At 51.0% G+C, this 23,804-nt stretch overlaps 1 protein-coding gene across 4 annotated transcripts in view; it reads right to left on the reverse strand.

The window, feature by feature from the left end:
- Nucleotides 1-23,804, reverse strand: part of FANCI (FA complementation group I) — a 1,757,660-nt gene that overhangs the window by 700,583 nt on the left and 1,033,273 nt on the right. For all 4 annotated transcript variants that reach the window (XM_069624307.1, XM_069624308.1, XM_069624309.1 and 1 more), the window contains one exon: nt 19,107-19,223. In XM_069624307.1, the coding sequence (XP_069480408.1) occupies nt 19,107-19,223 (117 nt within the window). The remainder of the gene's footprint in view (nt 1-19,106; nt 19,224-23,804) is intronic.

The raw sequence follows: 23,804 nt of genomic DNA on the forward strand, positions 1-23,804 counted from the left end.
TGCCATACGTACTTCTCCCTCAGGGATGAAGGCTAAGGAGGCAGTGTGGACCCCTGAAGGTTTACCCTTACATCTGGGATCCCCCTTCACATGGTCAGTTGACCCACAAGCATAACATTTTCCAAATGTCTTGACAAATGGGGGCTTCTGCTGACCTCCCTCTGGTTTGGCACCAGAGGTTTCACTAGACTGACTTGGTTTCCCAAATGGCTTACCCTTCTTATGTTTGTGGCCCTCTTTTGGATGGAGGGAGGGGATTTAGAATTCTCTTTGTCATCTTTCTTGTGCTCTTTCCCCCTCATCCTCCTTGTGTGTGGCCCCAGAATCCTTGCGAGTGGCCCTGTTGGCAACCCACAAGTCAGCAGCTTTTGCTAGTTTCTTGGGATCAATCTCTTTCGAGTCAGCCAAGTGCTGTCTCAGCTCAGGAGAGCAGATTTCACAAATAGACAGACTCCAACAAAAATAGATTTCTCATTCCTTCAAAGGAGTTTAATCTGTAACCCTTAACCCAACCATCTAACATCCACACACACAGGTAGCCCAAGGGGTACCATCAGTCTTTTTGAGGGTCCTAAACCTCTTAAGGTACTGGGAAGGAGTTTTGTCCTGATGTTTGGTTTCAGCTTGGATTTATAATCTTTTGAACTCTAACGCAAGTCTCATTTTCTCAAGAGACACACATTCTGGACTCAGAGATGGACCTTGCGGTGTCCCTGTGGATACAGGTTGAGGCAAAAGGGCCCGTTTAGGTAAAGAGGGGGCTCCCTGCTTGTGACTCTTATGACTCTTCAACAACATTAGAGTTAGACTCTGAATTATCATCCTCATTATCATTCTCCACATTTCCTGGGTTAGTAGGTGTGACAGGCCCACTACCCAGACTTTGATTATTCAACAATCTTTCAATTAGTTCATTTTTCTTTCCTTTCCAGATTCCTGACTTTACATATTTCTTTCAGTTGTTCTACTGTTAAAATGACCAGTGCTTCCTGCCTGAAGTTATCCATATTTGGCATGTTACAATTGCTTTTCTAGTGGAGGTTAGCCTTGTGAAGGTTTTTAGTTGAACAAAAGCAAAGGAAATTCCTAGTGCAACAACTCTACAATATATCCTCACCGCCTGCCACCAGTGTTAGGCAAAGATTGAGGCAGTACCTTCTGGGAACACTACAACAAATCTAACTACAGGTATAGGAAACCCAGCCTTTGGTATAAGCTTGTACTACACAGTTTTGGTAGCGTGTTGAGCAGCCAGGCTTATCTCAAGAGCGGTCAATGTGAGCAGGAGGGGAGTTACACACAGAATCACAGTGACAAGTATTCAAATAAACTCTTATACACAAGGTTTGTTGAATAAACAATTATTTGATGTATTTATCAGTCAGTTAGAATAAGCCTTCTACAGAAGGGAGCAATATAATAGTAACACTTAAATACATTTAATAAACCACACACTGTTAATATCTTTAATTCAGTAAAGACCATTTTGGGATGGCCCATAGTCACAACCTACACCCTCAGGAGACTTCAATAGCTAGGGTGCTAGGGACATTAATAACTTACTGTTGAATTTAGAATCAGTTCAGCGCAAGTCAAAGGAAAAGATTATTAGTACAAAAATATTCTTAAGCAGGCAAATACTTTCAGATCCCTACCAGCAGAGTCATTCAGTGAAAATAGGCTAAGCCAAAGTCAATGGGCAAAAGTCGTATATGAGCTGAAGCACTCCTTTGCAGGTAAGTAGAAAAGTCTTAGCATAATGTTTAAAAAGTCTTTTAAGAAAAGAAGAATCAAATGGGCCACAAGCTGTTAGACGTGTGAGTAGTAGAAGATGCAAGCAACTCTACAGGAAGAGGCAAGTACGCTCAGGCTTTATAGTACCTTTGTATTGAAGAAGGGAATAGTTTCTTACCTGTAACTCCATTTCTCCAGCATTGGTATCTTTCATGGATTCACATGCTTAGAATATTCCCCGTCGACAGACTGGGATCCCTCGGTAAGCTTATAAAGCCGTTTCCCATAGGAAAACGTTCGACATTTTCGTGTCCTATCTACGTCGTTTTGGGCCGCGCACGCACGCCCCACTAGGACGTAGCGGTATAAATGCCCCGCCACCGCGGCTCCCTTCAGATGTTGACCCCTCCAAAGCAGAATGGGGTGAAACCAAGAACGAGACGATTGCATTTAGGGGAGGCCGGCAGGCGCATGTGAATACATGGAAGATACCAATGCTGGAGAAATGGAGTTACAGGTAAGAAACTATTCCCTTCTCCAGCATTGGATCTTTCATGGATTCACATGCTTAGAATAGAATGTACAGCAGTGACCCTGAAAAAAGGAGGAGGTGTGAATGCAATCCGGCACCCACCCAATCCTGCGTATAGCTAACCACGTTTACATAAAATTCGAATTTAAAGTGTGCCACAGTAACTGCACAGAGCAATATCCATATAAAGCTGTATATATGTCCAAATCAGCATAGACCCTTCTTGAAAAAGGGCTTACCTTATTGAAATAGATGTCGCAAGACTGCTCTTCCCATTTGTACTTCGTCCGCATGCTGTCGTTTGAGGCAGTAGTGGCGGGTAAATGTGTGAGGCACTGACCATGCTGCCGCCTGGCAAATGTCTGTCTGTGGTACCCCTGCCCACAACGCCGTCGATGACGAAGTCGCCCTGGTTGAATGAGCTCTCGGACGTCCTTGTAGCGGTTTTCCCGCTTTTGAATGACAGAAGGCAATCGTCGACGAGACACATCGGGCCATCCCTGTTTTGAAATTGCCTTCCCTTTTGCCGAAGGGCCATATGCAACGAAGAGTTGCTGCGTAGATCGAAGTTGTGGAGTTCGATGAAGGTAAAATTTTAGAGCTCTCTTGACATCCAAGGTATGTAGGACCTTTTCCGCAGCCGATGAGGGGGTCGCGAAGAAGGTGGGCAGGACAATGGATGAGTGCTTATGATAAGTTGTAGGAACTTTTGGGATGAAACGAGGACTTGTTGACAGAATCACTTTGTCCTTGAAAAATCTGAGGTACGGAGGGTCTATGACCAACGCTTGCAACTCCGAGATCCGTCTAACTGATGTTATAGCTATTAGAAAAGCCACTTTCCATGACAAGAACTTCATCGACGATGTGGCCATTGGCTCAAAGGGTGGTTTCATTAACCCTGCTAGCACTATATTCAGGCTCCACGTTGGTGGAAAACGTTTAACCGGAGGGAATGTCCGGAACAAACCTCTCATGAAGTGTTTCACTAACCTGTCGCTAAACAAGGGAGACGACTTCCTTCTTTTTGTGAACCTAGAGATGGCCGCCAGGTGAACCTTTAGTGATGAAAAGGACAATCCGCTTTTTGCTAGGTGTAGTAGATACGGAAGGAGCTGTTCCGGAGTAACCCTCAGAGGTTGCACTCCCATCTGTCCTTGACACCACGCACAGAATCTTCTCCACTTACACCTGTAGGACTTGTTGGTGGAAGGGGCTCACACAAATTGTAAGATCCTCCGACAGTCCGAGGAAATGTTCAATGCACGAAATTCTGAAAAGTCAGGAGCCAAGCTGTGAGATTGAGACTGTCTGGATTGTGATGCCACACTGTTCCCTCGTCCCGGGACAGGAGGTTGGGAACCTTCGGGAACGTAATCGGATGATCCGCTGACAGGTGAAGCAGGTCGGAAAACCACGGCTGCCTCGGCCAACACGGTGCCACCAGGATGACTCGGCACCTGTACCTGCGTATCCACTGCAGAGTTCTCCGTATCAGAGGAAACAGAGGGAAGGCGTAGAGGAACTTGTCCGTCCACAGGAAGGAGAACGCTTCTCCCAGCGAACCTTCCTGTGGCCACCTGCTGGCATACATCTCGCACTTCTTGTTCCTCTTCGTGGCGAAGAGATCCAGTGGAGGCCGCCCCCATTTCTCGAAGACCTTCGACAATTGACCGGTGACTATTTCCCACTCGAGAATCCGGTCCATATTTCTGCTGAGCGAGTCCGCCTGTTCGTTCCTTACTCCAGGAAGGTGATGAGCTACGATGGATATATCGTGTTTCAGAGCCCAGTGCCACACCTTCTGAGCCTCGATGGAAAGGGTTCTGGATCATGTGCCACCTTGCTTCCTCAAGTAAAACATCGCTGTGGTGTTGTCCGTCAAAACTCTCACTGTGGACCCTCTGATGTGAGGCAGGAACGCCCTCAGGGCCCAGCGCACTGCTCTCAGTTCCAGAATGTTGATGTGCAGGAGAGATTCCCTCTGAGACCAAAGGCTTTGTGTTTGCAGAGTGCCCATGTGTGCCCCCCCAGCCAGTTAGGGACGCGTCCATCACTATGGTTAACCGAAACTTCCGGATCCTGTAGGCGTACTCCTTTGGATAGATTCTGGACGCTTTTCCACCACTGAAGAGCTAATAGGAGCTTGTCGTCGTCGACGGTCAGTTTGTCTGACCAGAGCCCTTGAGCCTGCGTCCATCGGTCCGCCAGAAACTGTTGCACTGGCCTCATGAACAGGCGGCAGTTGCCCACCAGAGGAATGCAGGACGCCATAGCGCCCAGGATCGACGTATATTTTCTCACTGACAGTCTGGTATTGATTTTCAACTGACCTGCCAATCGACTGAGTTTGGTGATCCTGTCGAGGGATGGCCTCACTAACCCTGACTGGGTCTCGAACTGTGCGCCCAGGAACACCAAGCTTCTTGACGGTGTTAACGAGGATTTCTCGAAGTTTATCGCAAACCCCAGCTGTTGTAAGAGGTTCATGGTGGCCTGCAGACTCCTGTGCGTCGACATAGGGGAGGACCCCCTCAACAACCAATCGTCGAGATAAGGGTGTACATGATGGCCTTGCCTTCTCAGCCAGGCTGCCACCGGGCCAAACATTTCATGAACGTTCTGGGAGAAGATTTCAGTCCAAAGGGAAGTACTGTGAACTGGTAGTGAGTCCGCCCTACCACAAACCTTAGGAACTTCTTGTGTCGCCGACACATCGGTATGTGGAAGTACGCGTCCTGCAGGTCCAGAGATGCCAGAAAATCTCCTTCTTGAACTGACCGGATCACTTCTTGGAGCGTGAGCATCTTGAACTTTATGCTTTTCAACGATTTGTTTATCTCTCGCAGGTCTAGGATGGGACGCCACTTTCCGTTTGGCTTTTTCACCACAAAGCATCGGGAATAAACCCCTTGACCCCTTTGTGACGACAGAACCAATTCTATAGCACCTTTTTGTAGCATAAGTGCTACTTCCTGCTGCAACACGCTCAGATGGGATTGAGCTACACACGCCAGTGGAATGTGCGGAGAGTTGCTTTTGAATTGCAGGGAATGTCCGTATCTTACAGTGTCCAACACCCATTGATCCGTTGTTATTTGCTCCCATTCGTAGATGTAATATGATACTCTGCCCCCCAGAACGTTCCGATGCCCGTCATTGCTGGTTCCTGGTATGCTTATCCCTCGTCGACGAGTAACCTGCTCTCTTCTTGGGGGCCTGGTAGTCCCGGCGACGTTTAGCCGCTTGCGAAGCTCGTCTGTATCCCTGGGAGGGGTATGCTGGCCTACTGAAGGATCTGTCCCTCGATGCCGAGAATCTGGAATTTCCCGATGCACCCCTGAAGGGACTAAAAGACCGGAAACTCCGACCACTCTGGAGGGCCCTTCAGGGCCTCGTCCACCTTCTCGTCAAAGAGGAGGTCTCCTTCAAAAGGCATATCCAGTACCTTGTACTGCACCTCCGGTCGGAAGTTGGTGCATTTTAGCCATGCCTGCCGTCGGAGAACCACACCGTTATTCACCTGCTTAAACCCCGACTCTGCGAGGTCCACTGAGATGTTTATGGCATGATTGGAGGCCTCTTCACCTTCCCTGACCAGCAACATAGCCGCTTTGCGATGTTCATCCGGAAGGTGTTCCAGTATAGGAGCCAGCCGGTGCCACATCTCCATGTCGTATCTGGCAACTCTGGCTAGAGAATTGGCCGTTTTCACTGTGGTAGCACCTACCGACAGCACTTTTTTGCCGAAAGCATCCCGTGGTCTGGCATCACTTTCCGGGGGGGGGGGGTCGTGCACTTGTGCTGGGCCCTCCCCTTCCTCACCGCCGATACCACTGAGTCAGGAGTTGGTTGGGAGGAAAGGCACTTGGGAGTAGAGTCCGGGGCCTTACATTTTTTCTCTAGACGACCCTTTATCGCTGGTTCTGAGAAAGGGTGGCGCATGTCTGCAATCCTTCCTTCCACACATGATCCAGGATGGGTACTGCAAACACCGACCTTCTCCTTTTCCCCCATGTGGTCGAAAAGAAAACAGTCCTTTTTCTCGACTTTCTGGGCCAGCCCGAATTCTGTACAAGCCCTGGCCATCATGGTGTGAAATGACCCAATATAGTCTGGGGGAGACGGCTGAGCCGGGCTTCTCAGGGTTTCCAATTCTGCTTCGGACTCCCAGGTTGGATCCCTGGAGGGGGAAAGGGAGACAACTGACGAGGCTCTGCTGTCCAAGTCCGAATCCATCAGCTCCCCTTCCTCGCAGTGTGGGGCCGAGAGGTTTGCATCCGGCGGCACTGCTGCGGGGTTTGAAGGCGGTGGTCGACGAGACGGGCCCGGGTCGTCGATGACCGACCTAGCCGGAGTTGTTCGAGGTAGTCTGTCATCCAGTGTCTTCAGCAACGTTTGCAACGTGGATAAGACTTCCAATGACAAAAGTGACTGTGGATTGAGCAGAGAGGTAGAACCCCAGAATGCTCCCGGAAAGAGGCCTGGTAACTTGTAACCCTAGGTCTACAGGGCCAGCTATTCTCACATCCTCGTCTCCCGAGGACACCGACAAGGCCTCTTGCTGCAGAAGTGTCTCCGGCAAAATTGGGTCGTATACCTCTGGACGCCAGGCCTCTTGCGGGAACTCCGTCGACAAAGCGATAGTCGGCTCTGTCGTCGTCGTCTGCGGTCCAGGAACGGTTGAGGCCAACTCGGACAGCAGCAGAGAAGTCGTCGACGACTACCCTACCGTCGATGACGATGGTGCTCGTGCAGGCCTATGAGGCGTTCCCGTCTTTTCCGAACTCTACCTGCGTTTCTCTGCATCTCGACTCGAGGCCGATCTATGACGATCGCCCGAGGAGGATTTAGATTTTTCTTTTCTGTCTTTCCTCGTTGAAGATGAGGATGACGAGACCTTCTTCGACGAAGCGTCCTTGGAATGTCCTTCCGATGATTCTCTCTCTGGCTGTCGAGATTTCTTCACCGGGGGTTTCCGACGATGTTGAGCGGCGCGGGGCCGCTGAAGATTTTGACACTGAAGCCGTGCTGCACGTGGAGCCCACCTCCGAAGGCGGGTATGCCCCCGGTCCGTTGTTCAACCATGCCACAAGTCTTTGACTCCGATCTTTAAGAGTCTTCTGGGAGAAGCCCTTACATATGTCTCACTTGTCTGCCGGATGATGAGGCTGTAGACAGTATATGCAATCCATATGTCCGTCCCCCTCGTACACCTTCAACCCGCACGGGCGGAACAGCGCTTTTCCCGACATCAGGAGAAAACTGCAACAGCACAACCTAAACAAAATAGTAGACTACACGAGGTGCTCCCACTACTTTGGAGACGGTTGAAATCTGAAGGGAGCCGCGGGGGCGGGGCATTTATACCGCTACGTCCTAGTGGGGCGTGCGCTGCCCAAAACGACAGAGATAGGACACGAAAGTGTCGAACGTTTTCCTATGGGAAACGGCTTTATAAGCTTACCGAGGGTTCCCAGTCTGTCGACGGGGAATATTCTAAGCATGTGAATCCATGAAAGATCCAATGCTGGAGAAAAGTGTGGCAGATGACTCCTGTTCCTGTGCAGCTCTGCATATCTCTCTATTTTTGGGCCTCAGTCGTGGGCAGTAACCCAGTCTCACCTTAAGCAAAAACATTTCACACAAAAAATCTAAGTATTGGGGTTTACAGCGAAGGGCCTGCAACTCGCTGACCCGCGTGGCGGAAGTAATGGCAACCAAAAAGGCTATTTTCAGAAAAATAGTTGCAAAGAACAAAAATGCAAGGGCTCAAAAGGGAGCCGCCATAAGGAAGGTGAGAACCAGGTTCAAATCCCAATACGGGACAAAAAAAGGGGCAGGCGGAAACATATTCACAAGGTCCTTCAGGATTTGGGCCATAACCGGTTAGTGAAAAAATAACTTGATCCAGAGACCTCTTGAAGACAGACAAAGCTGCAGTATCGTTTGACTGTGGGGACCTGAAGGCCTTCAGAGGCCAGTGACCAAAGGAACTCCATGTCTGTAGTGGTGGGGCAAGAGATGGGGTCAATCTCACGTTGCGTGCACCACGCCTCAAATCTTCACCACCTGCACGCATACAGAGATCTTATAGATGGTCTGCGTGCAGCCAGCAACACCTTGAGCTTGATGGATTCCGGGTTCGGGTGGAGCACCAGACCTTCCGACTGGGTTAGGAGAGCCAGGCGGCGAGGCAACCAGAGAGGTGGGAAGGAGGTCAGATCCAGAAGGTCTGAATACCATGTCCACCTCACCCAGTCCGAGGCGATAAAGATCATAGTTGCTCCTCAACCTCCTGAGAACCCAAGAAATTATGGAAAGCAGAGTAAAGGGGTAGTGGAGAGGAAAGGTTTAATCCACCAGAAACACGTCCCGTAGTGCACAGTTTACTGGGAATTCTCTCAAGCAAAACTCTCCACTTTCGGTTGGACTACGCAGCAAACAGATCCACTGTCGAGGTACCCCTGAGGGAGAAGACCTCCTCTAGGACTTCCTGGCACACTTCCCACACGCGAGACCATGATCTGCCTGCACAGAGCATGCGCCAAACTGTTCTCTTGTCTATGCCAGATGAACTGCAGGGACCGAGATCTGGTTCTCTAACAGCCAGAACCACAGATGCAATGCCTCTCTGAAGAGGAGGGGGGGGGCGCACACCACCTTGCTTGTTCAGGTAGTGCATGGCCACTGTATTGTCCGTCAAGATCAGGACATGATTCCCCTTCAGAGATGGCTAACCTGATGGCTTGCAACTTCATCCTGTTGATGTGCCACCTGGCTTCCATCGCTTACCAAAGTCCTCGTGCCCCAATCCTTCAGGGACGCATACAAAACCACTCGGGCCTCAGACCACAGAGGCCAAAAGGGTTCCCCGTGCCAGTAATTGCTGCTGCTGGCCCACCAAGAAAGGCCGTTGATCACAGACCTGGACATCATTGAGCGTTCCGAGGTACTGGGACCACTGTCCTCGCAGGAGCCATTGCAATGATCTGTTACACTCACCTGGTCTCTGCGGAGGCGTTGGGGCACGGTTGTAGCCCTCCCAATGGTTAGATTCCCCCTTCAGGTTTCTCCCCCTGCGGACAAGCTGCGGGCGGCGACAATTGGTGGCACTGCTCCTGCGTGGATATGAGAAAACGTGAATGCGCTGATTGGTGACTGTTGTACCTCCCAAACCCTTCGACCCAAGGCGCGATCTCTGTGGGCACATACCGGCCCATAAGGCTCACCTGGAGGATGAGCTCTTCGTCCTGCTACTTCTGGCAGGGGCGCTTATGGACGGGATCTAGTTGCTTCACTGATACCTGATATGTATAGTCGAATCCAGCTGCGACTATGCTCCTCCTGGTTGGTGGTAAGTGTCTCTTGTCTTTTTCCTCTCTCTATTTTCTGTCTTGGTATTGTTGATCTCAATGTTGTTAATTCCTGAATAACGTTTTCTCTTCTGCTTTCTTCTAGATAGGTGGAATTGCGGCCCAGCAGCAGCTCTGGAGACGCGGAATGCAGCCGAGATGAAGATGGATGAAACCGCAACGTACGGTAACTGGTAAGTGATGGTTTAAGCAAAAGCATGAGGTTTGATGGTAGCACAACCTTAAACTTAGTGGGCCTCATTACGACCCTGGCGGAGTGGGTTTACGCCAGCGTTATTCGCGGCGGACCCGTCCGCCCTACTACGAGTTTCCGTAGCGCCATGGAGCGTTTTCCGCCTGGTTTTTCCGGGCGGAGAAATCCATGGCGCTACGGGACCTTGTCGTTAATTACGCCACCGTAATTTGAGGTGGCGTAATTAACGCCTTCCCCACTCCCATTATACCCTATGGGGCAAAAATGGGAATGGGGAAGGGTAAAATGGGGAATGGGGATTTACCGCCCCGCCAAGGTCGGAATGGGGCGGAAAATCCGCCAACCCCCATGGCGCTATCGGCAGCTTTCCGCCGTGCTCCATGGTGCATTTTGCACCGCGATTTCCGCCAGGGTCGTAATGAGGGCCAGTGTCTGTTAAGTGTCTAACCTTGCCTTTTCGTTTTATTTGCAGGTGCTGCGGTCGCCGGATGGAGCGTGCCGTGCTGCGGTATCAGGGTGAAGATTCCAGCGTTCCTAAAGAATGGAAGAAGAGCCGCGGTACCAGATGATGATGATGATGATGTCTGCGCTCCGGGAGATGTTTGGAGGTTTGCCGCGATGCCCAAATGACGATAACTGCGTTCCGGAAGATGAAGGTAAGCCGCAGTGACAAGAAGATGATGTGCAGGGATGACCCCGAAGACGCTCACAGGTGAGAACAGGATCCCCCAGGTGGTAAGTATGGAGGCAGATGACTGGATTCCTAAAGGTAAGTGGAATCCCAGGCGGCGGTGAGCGTTACGATGCGTGTAAATGCTGAATAACGTGAAGCGTCTACCTCAGGGATCAGAGCAGCTTACATAGCTGTGCTCGGGGCCACGCCCACTAGGCTTGGCTTCCCTGCCACACCCTGCCACTCCTAGTGAGTCAGCATGTGTCAGGCAACCCAATAGCAGCCCCACCCAAGCATGCACGTGGGGCTGCTTTAAAGAGGAAAGTTCCAATGTTAAATGCACAGCGCACCCAAAATAAAGTACTATCTCCATAATAAAGGTATTTTTGACTCAAATGATTGTCTTGGCGCCAGGACTGTGTCCATCCGGGCTCGGCGCCGGCTGAATCTTGCACGTCGAGAATTTTCAGGCGCCGAGGCTCACAGTAAGGTCCCGGCATCGATGGCTTGATCGCCTTCTTTGGCAACGATCCTGACCGCTCTCCTGATGCCAATGGTGTTGGTATTGGTATTGGTGCTACCTTGGGGTCGGGATCACCGAGCGCAGCTGAAGCCACCGGGGCCTGCTGTTTCGGGGGCATGCCCACACCTATAGCTGCCTTCCCAAACATCGCAAACATCTGCGACTTAAAGTCCTCGCACTCTTGTCCAGTTGTCAGCCCTGCCGACAACTCTCCCTGTTCTGATGAAGAGTCAGAGTTGCGCTGGTGTCAGTGACGCGGCTTCTATTTGTGAGCGAACGATTAAGATGAGTGGCTCCGCAAGTGAGATCGCTTCTTAGTCTTGCGCTATTGTCTGCTCTTCTTCTCAGGGGTAGGCCCCTTTGTTTCAGCCTCTCAAGACCGAACGGTCGACTGCGCCGGTCACTTGGACGGAGGTCGGCCCACAACGAGGTTGGCTGCCCGCTCCCAAAGAGACTTCGGATTAATTTTTCCACGCAATGCGCACCCCTCTGTTCGTGATCCATGCTGAGGCACCATACACAGATCTTGTGTGGGTCGCTCACTGAAACTTTGGACCCACAGTCGGTGCAGAGCTTGAACTCCAAAATCTGAGGCACGGACATGGTAACTCGCCGTATGGAAACACACAAGATTTGACAAAAGAAATCATCGAGTGAAGTCGAAGACTCGAAGGAAATTTGCTCTATTTCACAGGAGCAGCGTGCCAAGTGCACAGAAAAAAGGAACTGAGGTATGGGGTGTAGTGACGCAATCTATATATATGACGCCCAAGGTCATGTCCGGAGCCAACAATCGAGCACCAACCAAGACGGATTGACGATTGAGTCAAGGTCCACTACGCCCCCTGAACGTAGTTTTTCTGACCAGCAGAGCTGGATGAGAATATCTATCTGATGGGGAATCTGAGGGAAAAAAGCAATCCATTGAACCCAAAAACATTTTGGAGCTACAGTCCCAGCAGAGGTTGAATCCCGAAACGATGGACGAGTCGTGTTGTGAACAGTATGGCAAGCGTGTGGAGAAAAGGAACTGAGGTATGCATGCCTTAGTGCATGCCATATGTACGATAGCCAATGTCACGTCTGGAGTCGAGGAGTGAGGTGACTGAGGCAGTCGTGGAGAAGATGTCGAACAACCCTGTGGCAGTTGTCAATACATTTTTAGCAGCGGGAGCTTAGAGGATGATCTACCAGGATGACAAATCTGTGGGAGGATGCAATCCATTGAAAACACTCTCACCAAATAACTCAGGTGTTTGCGGAATTCAAAAAGGCCAGATAACAAGTGGGTTTTACCAGAGACCCTGTGCGTTCTCGTTGAGCTTCCTCATTGGGCAGGACTGGAAAGTCAAAATCCATGAGTCATCATACCAACAAAGGAAAATCTTTACTAGCAATCCATGGAGACAGAGGAGTTCTACAAATCTTGGCCAACAGGCACAAAGGATTACAAAAATGTCACTATGTCTTGAAGTAGCCATTGACAGGGGCCTGCTGCAGGACAACGTGGTGCGTTACATAGAAGAGCAGCCTAGCAGAACTAAAAAGTTAACATTGACAGGCCATTTTCATTTTACCAAACAAAATAAAATTTACTCATGTTTATAAATATAGACTGTCAATTTTTCCTCCTTTCACCTGCATGCTACCTCAATGAATTTAAAGACTTAAAAAGAAATATCCAATAGGTTCCTAAACTAGATTTTCCCCATCATGTGCATTACAGATACGAGGGCGGCGGGTGGGGTTATAAGGTCTAATTTAACACAGGCATTCAGCTAATTACTGCAAACAATTTTCTTTCATATCTGTAAGGGAACTGTCAGCACTACATCAACCGTGGGTGGTTGCGCTTCAACTAGCAATATTGAAGTATTGCTTTAGCTTCTGATCAGACAAGGAACAAGTGACTTACCTGTAACTGTTGTTCTCCAGCATGGGTCTGGCATGGATTCACATGCTCATGAATATTCCTCGTCGTCAGGCTGGGAATCCTCGGTAAAGAAAAAATCAGTATCAGTTTCGTTTCTGATCTGTCTTTCGTAGTAGTAACCAATCACTGATCTCTGCGTCATACTGACCACAGCCAATGACTGCCCTCTACCTAAGCCCCGCCTCTGGTAGCCATCTTCAGATTTGGTAGCACGTGAAGTGGCAGTATGACCAAGTGAAGAGCCGCAGAGGGGTAGGCGGGAGGGTTCACATGTGAATCCATGCCAGACCCATGCTGGAGAACAGTTACAGGTAAGTAACTTGTTCCTTCTCCAGCATGGGGTCTGGCATGGATTCACATGCTCATGAATAAAGAATACATAGCAGTACACACATGCACAACCACGGGAGGTGGCAAAGGCTCAACATTAAGCATTACATCAAACTCAACATTAAGCCATTCTTACCTCCTCAGCAGGCTCACCTTAGGCGAACAGGTTGCGCAGCACTGCTTGGCCGACCCTGGACTCCTCCCTGGAATCCCGATCGACGCAGTAGAACTTCGTGAAGGTGTGCGTCGACCTCCACGTAGCAGCCCTGCAGATGTCCAGCAAGGGCACACCAGATAGGAACGCCGTGGTAGCTGCGATCGCTCTGGTGGAATGGGCTCTCCGATGGCCAGGCAGCGGTCGGTTTGCCAACCGATGACAGTACAAGATACAGCCGGAGAGCCATCTGGAAATGGAAGCCTTCGAGCGAGCCTTCCCCTGATTGACAGGTCCAAAGTTCACAAAGAGTTGTGACGTCTTCCGAAAACACTTTGTGCGGTCCACATAGAACTTCAGCGCTCTAGCCACATCCAGCGAGTGCAAAGTCCTTTCAGCCGGCGACGAAGGCGACGGGAAGAAAACGGGCAACACCAAGGGTTCGTTGAGGTGGAAGTCCGACGGCACCTTGGGCATGAAGGAGGGGTGCGTCCTGAGCACTACCCTCGTGTCGTGAAAAGTCAAGTACGGGGTCTTGCAGGAAAGGGCCTGGATCTCTCCCACCCGTCGTGCGGAGGAGATGGCCACAAGAAACGCTATTTTCCACGACAAGAACTTCAACGGAGCCGAGTGCAGAGGCTCGAACGGAGGTCCCATGAGCTTGGTCAGCACCACGTTGAGCTCCGACGCCGGGGCCGGAGCCTTCACCGGCGGGAACGATCTGAACAGTCCCTTCATGAACTCTTTCACCAGACGATGAGACCACAAAGACGTCCGCCGCGTGGTTCTGGTGTATCGGGAGATCGCAGCAAGATGAATCTTGATGGACGCGTGCGCCAGTCCAGCCTTGGCCAGCGTCAGTAGGTACGGCAGTACCTGGAGAGCCGTAATCCGTAGAGGGTTAATCTTCTGGCGTGGCACCAGACAGAGAACCTCTTCCATTTGTGTCCGTAGCATTTAAGAGTTGAGGACGCCCTGGCCTTTGCAAGAACCTCTCTGCAGTCGGCCGGTGTGTCATATCCTCCAAACTCTAACGCTGCAGGAGCCAGGCCTGCAAGTTCAGCGACTTCGGGTCGTAATGGAGGATGGCGCCTCCTTCCCTGGAGAGAAGATCTGCGTCCACTGGCAGCTTGATTGACAGGGACGCTGACAAGTCCAGAAGGTCCGGGAACCATATCTGCCTCGGCCACGCAGGTGCGACGAGGATCATCCTCCACCGTGACCTCTTGAGCTGGTTCATGAGCCGGATCAGCAATGGCAATGGAGGGAACGCGTATAGAAACAGGCCCTCCCAGGGGAACGAGAAAGCATCGCCCAGGCTCCTCGGCTGGGGAAACCTGCTGGCGAACCTCCGGCACTTGGAGTTCGTCGCCGTCGCGAACAGATCGGTCTGGGGTGTGCCCCACCGTCGGAAGAGGCGGACCACTAGATCCTGCCGTAGCTCCCACTCGTGGCACGAGCGCAGCTCTCTGCTGAGCGAGTCGGCAATGGTGTTTTTTTATCCCTGCCAGATGAAACGGCACCAGAAACATCCCTTGGGCGACGGCCCAATGCCACAGATCCTGCGCCTCCTTGGAGAGGGCTGGGGATCTGGTACCGCCCTGCTTCCTGATGTAGAACATGGTGGTGGTGTTGGCGGTGAAGATCCTCACCACCTTGCCCTTGAGGGACGGAAGAAAGGACCTGAGGGCCCAAAACACTGCACGGAGCTCCAGGACGTTGATATGGAGGGACTTCTCCGTCGGAAGCCAAAGGCTTCTCGCGTGCAGATTTTCGGTGTGCGCTCCCCACCCTTCCAGGGAGGCATCCGTGGTCACTGTCTCCTGGTGGCTGGGGGTCTGGAAGTCCATGCCCGCCGTCAGATGCGCGCGGGTGCCCCACCACCGGATCGCTCGTCGGAAACTCTCATCGAGTGTGATCCTCTCCTCGAAGCTGCCCGTCGTCTGGATCCAGCGCGCATCCAGGAACTCCTGCAACGGGCGCATCCGGAGCCTGCACAGGCGGATGAGATAAATGCAAGAAGACATCATTCCGAGGAGGGACTTGATGGACCTCACCCTGGCCGCGTCCGCGACCAGCATCAGCTGCACCGTGCCCAAGATGGCCCTCGTCCTTTCCTCCGACAGAGGCCAGAAGCGACACTGTCGAGCTTCGCTTCCAGAAACAGTGCGTCTTGCGCGGGCACCAGGTGGGACTTGGCGTAGTTTATGGAGAATCCCAGGTCCGTGAGCAGTTGGACGGTCCTTGCCGTGTGCTCCACGGTGAGCTCCTTCGTCTTTGCTCGGATGAGCCAGTCGTCCAGGTAGGGGTAGACGTGGATCCCCTCTCGGCGCAGCTGCGCCGCCACCGGTGCGAGGCACTTGGTGAACACCCTGGGTGCCGACCTCAATCCGAAGGGGAGGGCTCTGAACTGGTAGTGACGCCCTTGGACCACGAACCTGAGAAACTTTCGGTGTCCCTTTAGGATGGGAATATGGAAGTAGGCATCCTCCAAATCCAACGACGACAGGAAATCGCCCTCCTCCAGTTGACCCAGGACGTGTTGGAGGGTGACCATCCTGAACTTCTGTGCCTTGATGAATTTGTTCAGTCGTCGTAGGTCCAGTCTTCTTCTTCACGAGGAATTATCTTGAGTAAACTCCGGAGCCCTGAAGCCTCTTTGGGACGAGCTCGATGGCGCCCTTCCTGAGCATCGCCCTTACCTCCAAGAGAAGTTGAGGGACGTGATGTTCCTTCCTGGCTACAGGGGGGACGCGCGGGCACCTCTTTAGAAACTCGAGCGCGTGACCCTGAGCCAGGGCGTCCAGCACCCAACGGTCGGTGGAGATGGACTCCCACACGCTGACGAAGCTCGCCAGCCGGCCTCCCACCGGGGTGCTTCGGTGGGGGCCCGACCCCACGGCCGGTTCAGTCCTGCTTCGACGAGGCTTTGCCGCCTTGTCCTTGGCGACGACGGCGGGGTCCGCCTGACTTGCCTCGTCCCCTGTAAGCTTCCTGTGACGACGAACGGGCCGCTTGACGGTAGGTGGAAAATCCGCCGCTGGAACCTTTGGAGGCACCCTGTTTGCCTCTGCCGCTCCGAAGGGGCGGCTGCCGTTGCTGGAGAACCCCAAGAGCCCGGGCCGTCTCCGTGTCCGCCTTGATGGCTTGAAGGGAATCGTCCACTGTTTTCCCAAACAGGTTGTTTCCGTCGAACGGCATGTCCAAGACCCTGGTCTGCACGTCCTGCGGAAGTCAGTAGCCTTGAGCCATCCACGCCGCCTAAGGCACACGCCGTTGCCCAACTGGCGAAATCCAGTGTCAGCGATGTCCGTCGCAATCGTAATGGCGCGGTCCGACGCCACCTCCCCTTCCTGCAAGATCTCTAGGGCTTCCGCCCTCTTGTCGTCTGGTAGGAAGTCCAGCAGGGGGGCCAGTTTGTACCACAACTCCCTGTCGTAGCGGGCTACGATAGCCAAGGCGTTGGCCGCCTTAATCGTCGCTGCCGACGAGATGACTCTGCGTCCCATCGTGTCTAATTTCTTTCCCTCGCCGTCCGGCGGGGAGGTTGACGTAGAGGCCGCGCCCCCCCCCCCCCGCTTTCTTCCTGGCCGCCGCGGATACGACCGAGTCCGGGGTCGGCTGTGCCCGAAGGCACAAGGGGGCTGCGTCCGGGACCCGGTACTTCTTCTCGTACCGATCCCTTCTAGCCGGCGTCGTGGATGGGTTCTTGAGGAGGGCGAGGCCCTCATCCCAAATATCGTCTAGTAGAGGTACAGCGAGGACCGTCTTCCTCTTGGTCTTGCGCCGTTGATAAAGGAAACCTTCCTTCTTCTCTTCCGGGCAGAGCTGGAAAAGCTCGGATGCCCTGGCGATCATGGAGTGAAACGATCCAATCTCGTCAGGCGGGGAAGCCCGGGTGGGAGGTGACGACGGGAGATCCTCGTCGTCTGTACCCGTCGCGGCCGTGTCAGTCCCCGTATCATCCCCATGTGGACGGGGAGGAGGGCTGAACAGGGCGCGATGGCTGAAAAGGAGGTGGAGGATGAATCCTTCTTCTCTTAGGGGGAGGGCTCCCAGAAGGGCCTGGCTCCGGGTCCCCCGTCGGGAGCGGTTCCTCCATTGGTGGTAACGGCAGTCTCGTCCTTATCTCCGAGCATAAGGACTGTATAGCCAACAAAATGGCCGCCGAGTTGTCTTGCGGCACTGGTTGAGGGAGATCCGACGGGCGATCAGGAGCCCTGTCGGCATCCTCGACGCCCTCGTCGTCTTCCACGTCGGGGTCCCTCCCGACAGGATGGCCTTCTTCCACGCCAGAGCCTTGGCCTAAGACTTCGATCAGCTCCTCCTCAGAGGTTGAGGCCGAGTCCACGACGACCTCCTGCCCCGTCCTTTTTCTTCTCCGTCTGAGGTTTCACGGGGGTCCTGTCGATGGGCACGAAAGAGGACTCCCTCCGCGGTGGCAGGGAGATTCTGGGCCCCGGGGTCGCCACCACTGGTGTAGCCTCCACAGGCTGAACCAGGGCCGCCGCGACTGCCTCGATAGAGGCCTTGGCCGGATGGATCAAGGCTTTCACCACCTTAGTTGCGCTCACCGCCTTCTCCTTGGGGGGAGGGTTACCACCTCGCTCCCCCTCCGATGGGGCCTTAGTGCACGACCGGGGTCTCTCCAGGAGTTTTGCCGGGTGCTCGGCCTTCCTCTTACCCGAGCCAGAGCGTTGGCTCGTGGTTGATGGCGCCGGGGAGGATGCGCCCTGCCTGGCACCCGTAGAGCCCGACCGTTCGGCGCTCCCGGTGCCAGCGGACTCGCGGTGCGTGGCCTTCTGTCGACCCCCGTCGCCGGGGCGCACTCAAAGGTCTTAGAAGACCGCTCGAACTTCTTCTTCTCGCCTGACGGGCTCTTTCCTTCCAGCCAGTTGGCGAGACGTTGATGACGGTCCTTCATGGTCCGCTCCGACATATTGCCGCAAAACGCACAGTCCTTCTCCACGTGCGTCTTGTCTTCATGTAGGCAGTAAAGGCAAAGGGAGTGTTCGTCCTCCTTAAAGACATTCTGAAGCTGGCATCCAGGGCAGACCCTGAACAGCTTTCCGGGCGTCGAGCTTCCCTTCTCCTGGGCCATGTCCGAGATGGGCCTGAGAAACTTCTGGAGTCCTCCAAAAGCATGGCTCGACGAAATCTTCACCCTTGAGGGGCGTAGACGAATCCGACACGGGTCCCCGTTGATCGGATGAAGAAACGGTGGAGCTTGAGGCTCTTTTGACTGAAAAAGAGAAATTTTTCTGAGAAAAAACGTGAAAAATAGCACTAACGCTCGAGAGCAATAGCACGAGGATCCCAACACTTGAACATGCAGTAAAAATCTGAAGATGGCTGCCAGAGGCGGGGCTTAGGTAGAGGGCAGCCATTGGCTGTGGTCAGTATGACGCAGAGATCAGTGATTGGTTACTACTACGAAAGACAGATCAGAAACGAAACTGATACTGATTTTTTCTTTACCGAGGATTCCCAGCCTGACGACGGGGAATATTCATGAGCATGTGAATCCATGCCAGACCCCATGCTGGAGAATAGGTTTTATTTTCAAATTTTTGCCTTAACTACTACATTTATTGATTTATCAGGAATTACTTTTGACAGCTATTGTTGCCAGATCACACGTCAAATTATACTCTGTACCTGCGTTGATGAAGGTTGAAGCAGCTTTGACAAAGTAGACAAGATATTGACCAATAGAAGTGCTTCCTTGCTGTTGAAATCGTCATCTGCACTGCTGAGCTGGTTCACAAGAGATCTCTGAGCAGGAGAAAAGGTTGCAGTAAATAAACTTGCTTTGATATAATTAAGTACCATGTTGTTAATATACTTGGTTTTAATCATGTTTTGCTTGTAAAATGGCACATTACCGCCTCTGCATTTAGGTTAAAAAATAACATTTTAGAAATGATGAAACAATCTCGTTAACCACAGACGAGGGCAATGTGGAGGAAGAGCGATCATCGGAAAGCTCAGTGTGTACTTGTTAGTGTGTAAAATCCTCCATGGGATACTTATCTGGATTTTCTTTTTTCTAAATTGAATAAATGAATTTGTATGCCAGAATTTAATTCATGTGATGAAAAACAGAAGCAATTGTTTAAATATCTGAATAGCTTATCACTGTTTAACGAGTTACCTTGGTCTATGAATACTCAGTTTGAACCATTACCAATATCAATGGGTCTAGCAGATGAATATCTCCCTTGAACTATACCGGTTTTGCAAGCAGCAAACCCCAAATAGACATTATGAAGCACTAAAACGGGCTGCGTATTTCTTGGAGATGGCTCCTATAGAGGTTAATGGACAGCTGAAAGGGGATTACCCCGCTGTACCGACTTTCAGGAGAAGCCACTTTTTATCTGACACATTAATTATGTGACAATGTTCTCATTGGGTCACGTGAGAAATATATTTTCAATTTTATAGTTTGGGCTATTAGGTGTTGCTTGCGTCACATAAACCAAAATTATTGCATTAGAGTACGGATAGGTCAAAATGGCGTATGAGGTGGGAGACGCAGCTTGTAGCTGTTGCTTGGTTATTTGCCCACACTGGCAGCTCATGACCATGGTAATCCCTATGGCCATCCCCACCCAGTTCCTGACCCTTGAGCTTTAATCAAGCCTTACCATCAAACATTGCACTTCAACCTGCCAGTGTTTTTTCAAAGAAGTCTGCCGAGAGGTAATGACTTAATTGGAGTTGTAAACTGGCTACTGGTGTAATAGAACATGTCAACCATGTCTGCCACTCGATGCATAGGACCTATGCCTATCTTTCACTGAAGTCCTGCGAAAAACAAGCATTTGTAAAGCCAACTGTTTTGGCATGTGCATATGAGGCATTTGCCAGGCAGTGCTATTTGATGCCCAAATACTCGTACCACTTTGCACCTGCTACCACCAATGGCCAGTTAATAACACTAAGTCTGTGCCTGGCAAGTGCCATTCCCAAGCCTGCACAGAAGTCCAAACTTTTGGCATTGCCAATGGTTGTATCACAAAAGCTGTCATCTCTCTTTACTCTAGCTCCACCATGATAGTTTAGCCTTGCCCTCTACGTCTCGCTCCTCCCCACATTATTTTCTCTCTCTCTCATCTCACATCCCTCCCCCCTCCCCTCCCCAGCTCAACTCTATGCTTCCCTCTTAGCCCCACTTTCTCACCTCTCCGATGTCCACTGACCCTTAACCCTCCTTATCTAAACCCTTTCTCACTCTCTCTCCTTCTCTCTTATTAACACACATAGTCAAATTGGCACTCCCTCTCAGAACCAACACCTTACCTTCACTCTCTCCAAACATGCCAAAAATCTCCTTAAAGTGCTCCTCCACCTGCTAAACCTCCTCGCTGGTATCTTGGTCCTCATTCAGCACCTCCGACTTCCCTGGGCCAATCGGTTCATAATCTATCCCTAGCTCCTAACATCTACTCCGCTTTCAGGCCAGCAGTTCCCTCTGGAAGGCTTCATAAGGGCTTTTAGCCCCACCCCTTTTCAGCCTACATCTTTGTCAAGCTTGCCATGCAGTTTCCCATAGGGGTTGTACCTATGGGAGAATGCATACTTCCTTTCCGCTTGCTGCTCCTCCAGCACTTCCCCTTTGGTCCCTTTTATCCAGGTTGTGGTTTGTGGGGTAGGAGATGGGTCCATTAAGATGAACAGTCCTTTCCTCTTGTTCCAGGGCGGGTCTTGTTCGTTGGAACAAGGTGAATTGGTAGTTTTTCATATTTGATTCTGCACTATGTGGACTCCCAGGATCCATGGTCCATCCCATGGGTATAAGGAGTGAGGCTGTTGGTAGTTGAAGTCCTTAGCACCTGGACACCAGGTTGTTCTGGTTGACAAGCCTCCAGAGAGTAACTGAAAGATTCAACAGAGAGATCTGGCAAGACAGTGGCTGATAGGCATCGGGTCAGAGGAAGAGGAACCAAGGTGCATGCAGGGGTTCCAGGCATACCAGTGAGCTGGGATCGCCCCAACTATCCACTTATCGTGTAGGTCAAACTGTGGCCTTTCTCTGTTAAGCCACCTAGCCAAGTTTGAGAGGGCTCCTTGCCCTCCTTGAAGGGTTATACCCATGACCCCCTACACATTATTTCCTAGTAAATCTGGATGTTTGGATTCTGTTGGCGGAATTTTAGGTAAAAACACAGCTTGAGACAGACCATAATCCACTTATATTAGCAATAAAGTCTGCCAAAAACGAGGCTATTATATCCGTCTATTAACAGAGCAATACTGACATGGTCTTCTCAAGAGTCATAGGATAAATGCTCTAAATTAAATCGGGAGGAATGCCCGTCACTTTGCCTCATTGTCAACTTTCGTCGATTTTATCGTCCATAAAAACATTGTCAATATTTAACCAACTAATATTTGATTTTGAAACCCTTTTGTTGATTATAGGACGACAAAGGCTGATATTGAAACCGTGTATACTGCCTTTGTTAAAGTGATTCTAAGCCAAGACGAGGTGAGCAATATACTTCAACTTCTTTTATTACTACTCTTTAGCAGTTTGACATCTTTAAACTTTTCTTTTTTTTTTTTAAAATAACAATAGGGATCTACAAGTCCCTGTTAATCTCTTCCCTCTTGTAGTCCTTTCCCTGACCTACTTTTCCTGGACTTAGCCTCTCCCTTCCAGTCTAGGTCCCTTCCTCGTCTATATCTGCTTGTCAGACAGATAAGTTCACTGTAAGCCTTCAAAGCGTTTCATGTGAACATATGTGTATTGTGAATGCAGTAAAACAGTCAATTTTTTCCAACATGTGAGATTAGCATGTTTCAGTAATGCGCAGGAAAGCTTGTAGCACCAGTTTTGTGCGCATTCATTTTATCATTAGATTGTTTTAGCACAGATCGGTTACGCGACACAGCGATGGCTTTGGAGAATGGAAGCAGGCTGCGCACTCATATCAGAGTACTCACGGGGGCCTGCTCACCTTCTCGAATGAGCCAGTGCTTCCGTCCGCTCCAGGGCGGTGTTCCTCGGCACAAGAAGCGAACCAGAACGTTAATGCATATGCGCAGAAGACACTGGTTGCACAGGCAAGCCTCTAATGTGGACATCGATCGGGAGGCACTATCAGCGCACACGATCGTCCCTCGCTCGCTCCGAACGCCAGAGCTTAAAGCATTCGTTCCTGGATCTCGGGACACGTGGGTTGAACCGGCACTCTATCCTGCCAAGGAGCACCAGAGCACACACCAGAGACAATCAGATTGGCATATTTAAGCATACAAAGCTAATCTGCTAAGGAAAAAAAAAACCTACAATTACAGATCTCAGCCAAATAAATAAATAACACTAGTAGCCAGCGTTTCATTCAGCCTGCTGATTCTTTATAGGTTACTCAACGTAGTGACTAACGTACTCCTAGTCCATAGTCCCCTTTCCTCCATACTGTATGGGTGTCCCTCGCCAGGGAAGGGAAGCTGAACCTTTTTCACCGGAAAGAATGGTCTTCCCCTTTAAATTTAGATGTGTGCAGCCGCCGGAGCAGCCGCTCCCTTGACTCTGCCCCCCGGCGCCACTCCTCAGTCCTCTGACACGTTAGCAATATTAGATTGCCGAATAACACTGTTTCTTTAAGGGGGAGGATGCTGGGACATACGAAGGAAACGGGACTATGGAATAGGAGTACATTAGTCACTATGGAGAGTAATTTATAATTACTCGTACGTCCCGTCCGCTTTCCTCCATACTGTAAGGGCGATTCCACAGAATGAAGTCCTTGGGAGAAGAGTTGCCCCTCTAGGAAGGAGAAATTACCTTACCGTAATGTTCTGTCTATGGATACTTCTCCCGCAGAGTCCTCATCTGATATATTCCCTCCAGCCTCGCTGCTTCGGAAAATTTGCGACAGGGGACATAGTGAACCTCGACCCGGCTGTTGACCATAGATCCGTTTTGCTCAGCGTCTGGTCATCGGCTCAGGACGTGAAGTCAAGCGTCGTATAAGTACCACGTCACTACGCCCCAACCTCAGTTCCTCCTTTTTTCAAGAGCACCACACACTGCATAGGAAAACAGAGAGAACAAACGGTCTAATACGACCTTTAAAAAGGAAGTAATTATAGACCTCTGAAGGAAGAACAATTGAAAAAACATACTTCAGTAGAGTTAGAAAAATCTTTGTTTTAAGACTGGAAGACAGAAATCGGACACAGAGGACCATCATCAAGTCAACGTGAAAGAGAAAGATGCGCACCAACCACCAACTTTCTGAGCAGGGATGGATGGGAGGGGAGATGAGGAATCTACAGGAGTAAAATCCATAGAAAGAACATTACGGTAAGGTAATTTCTTCTTCAATGTATTGCTTTTCTTCC

Source organism: Ambystoma mexicanum, chromosome 11, assembly GCF_040938575.1.
Source record: "Ambystoma mexicanum isolate Mex_15411 chromosome 11, UKY_AmexF1_1, whole genome shotgun sequence".
Taxonomy (NCBI): Eukaryota; Metazoa; Chordata; class Amphibia; order Caudata; family Ambystomatidae; genus Ambystoma; species Ambystoma mexicanum.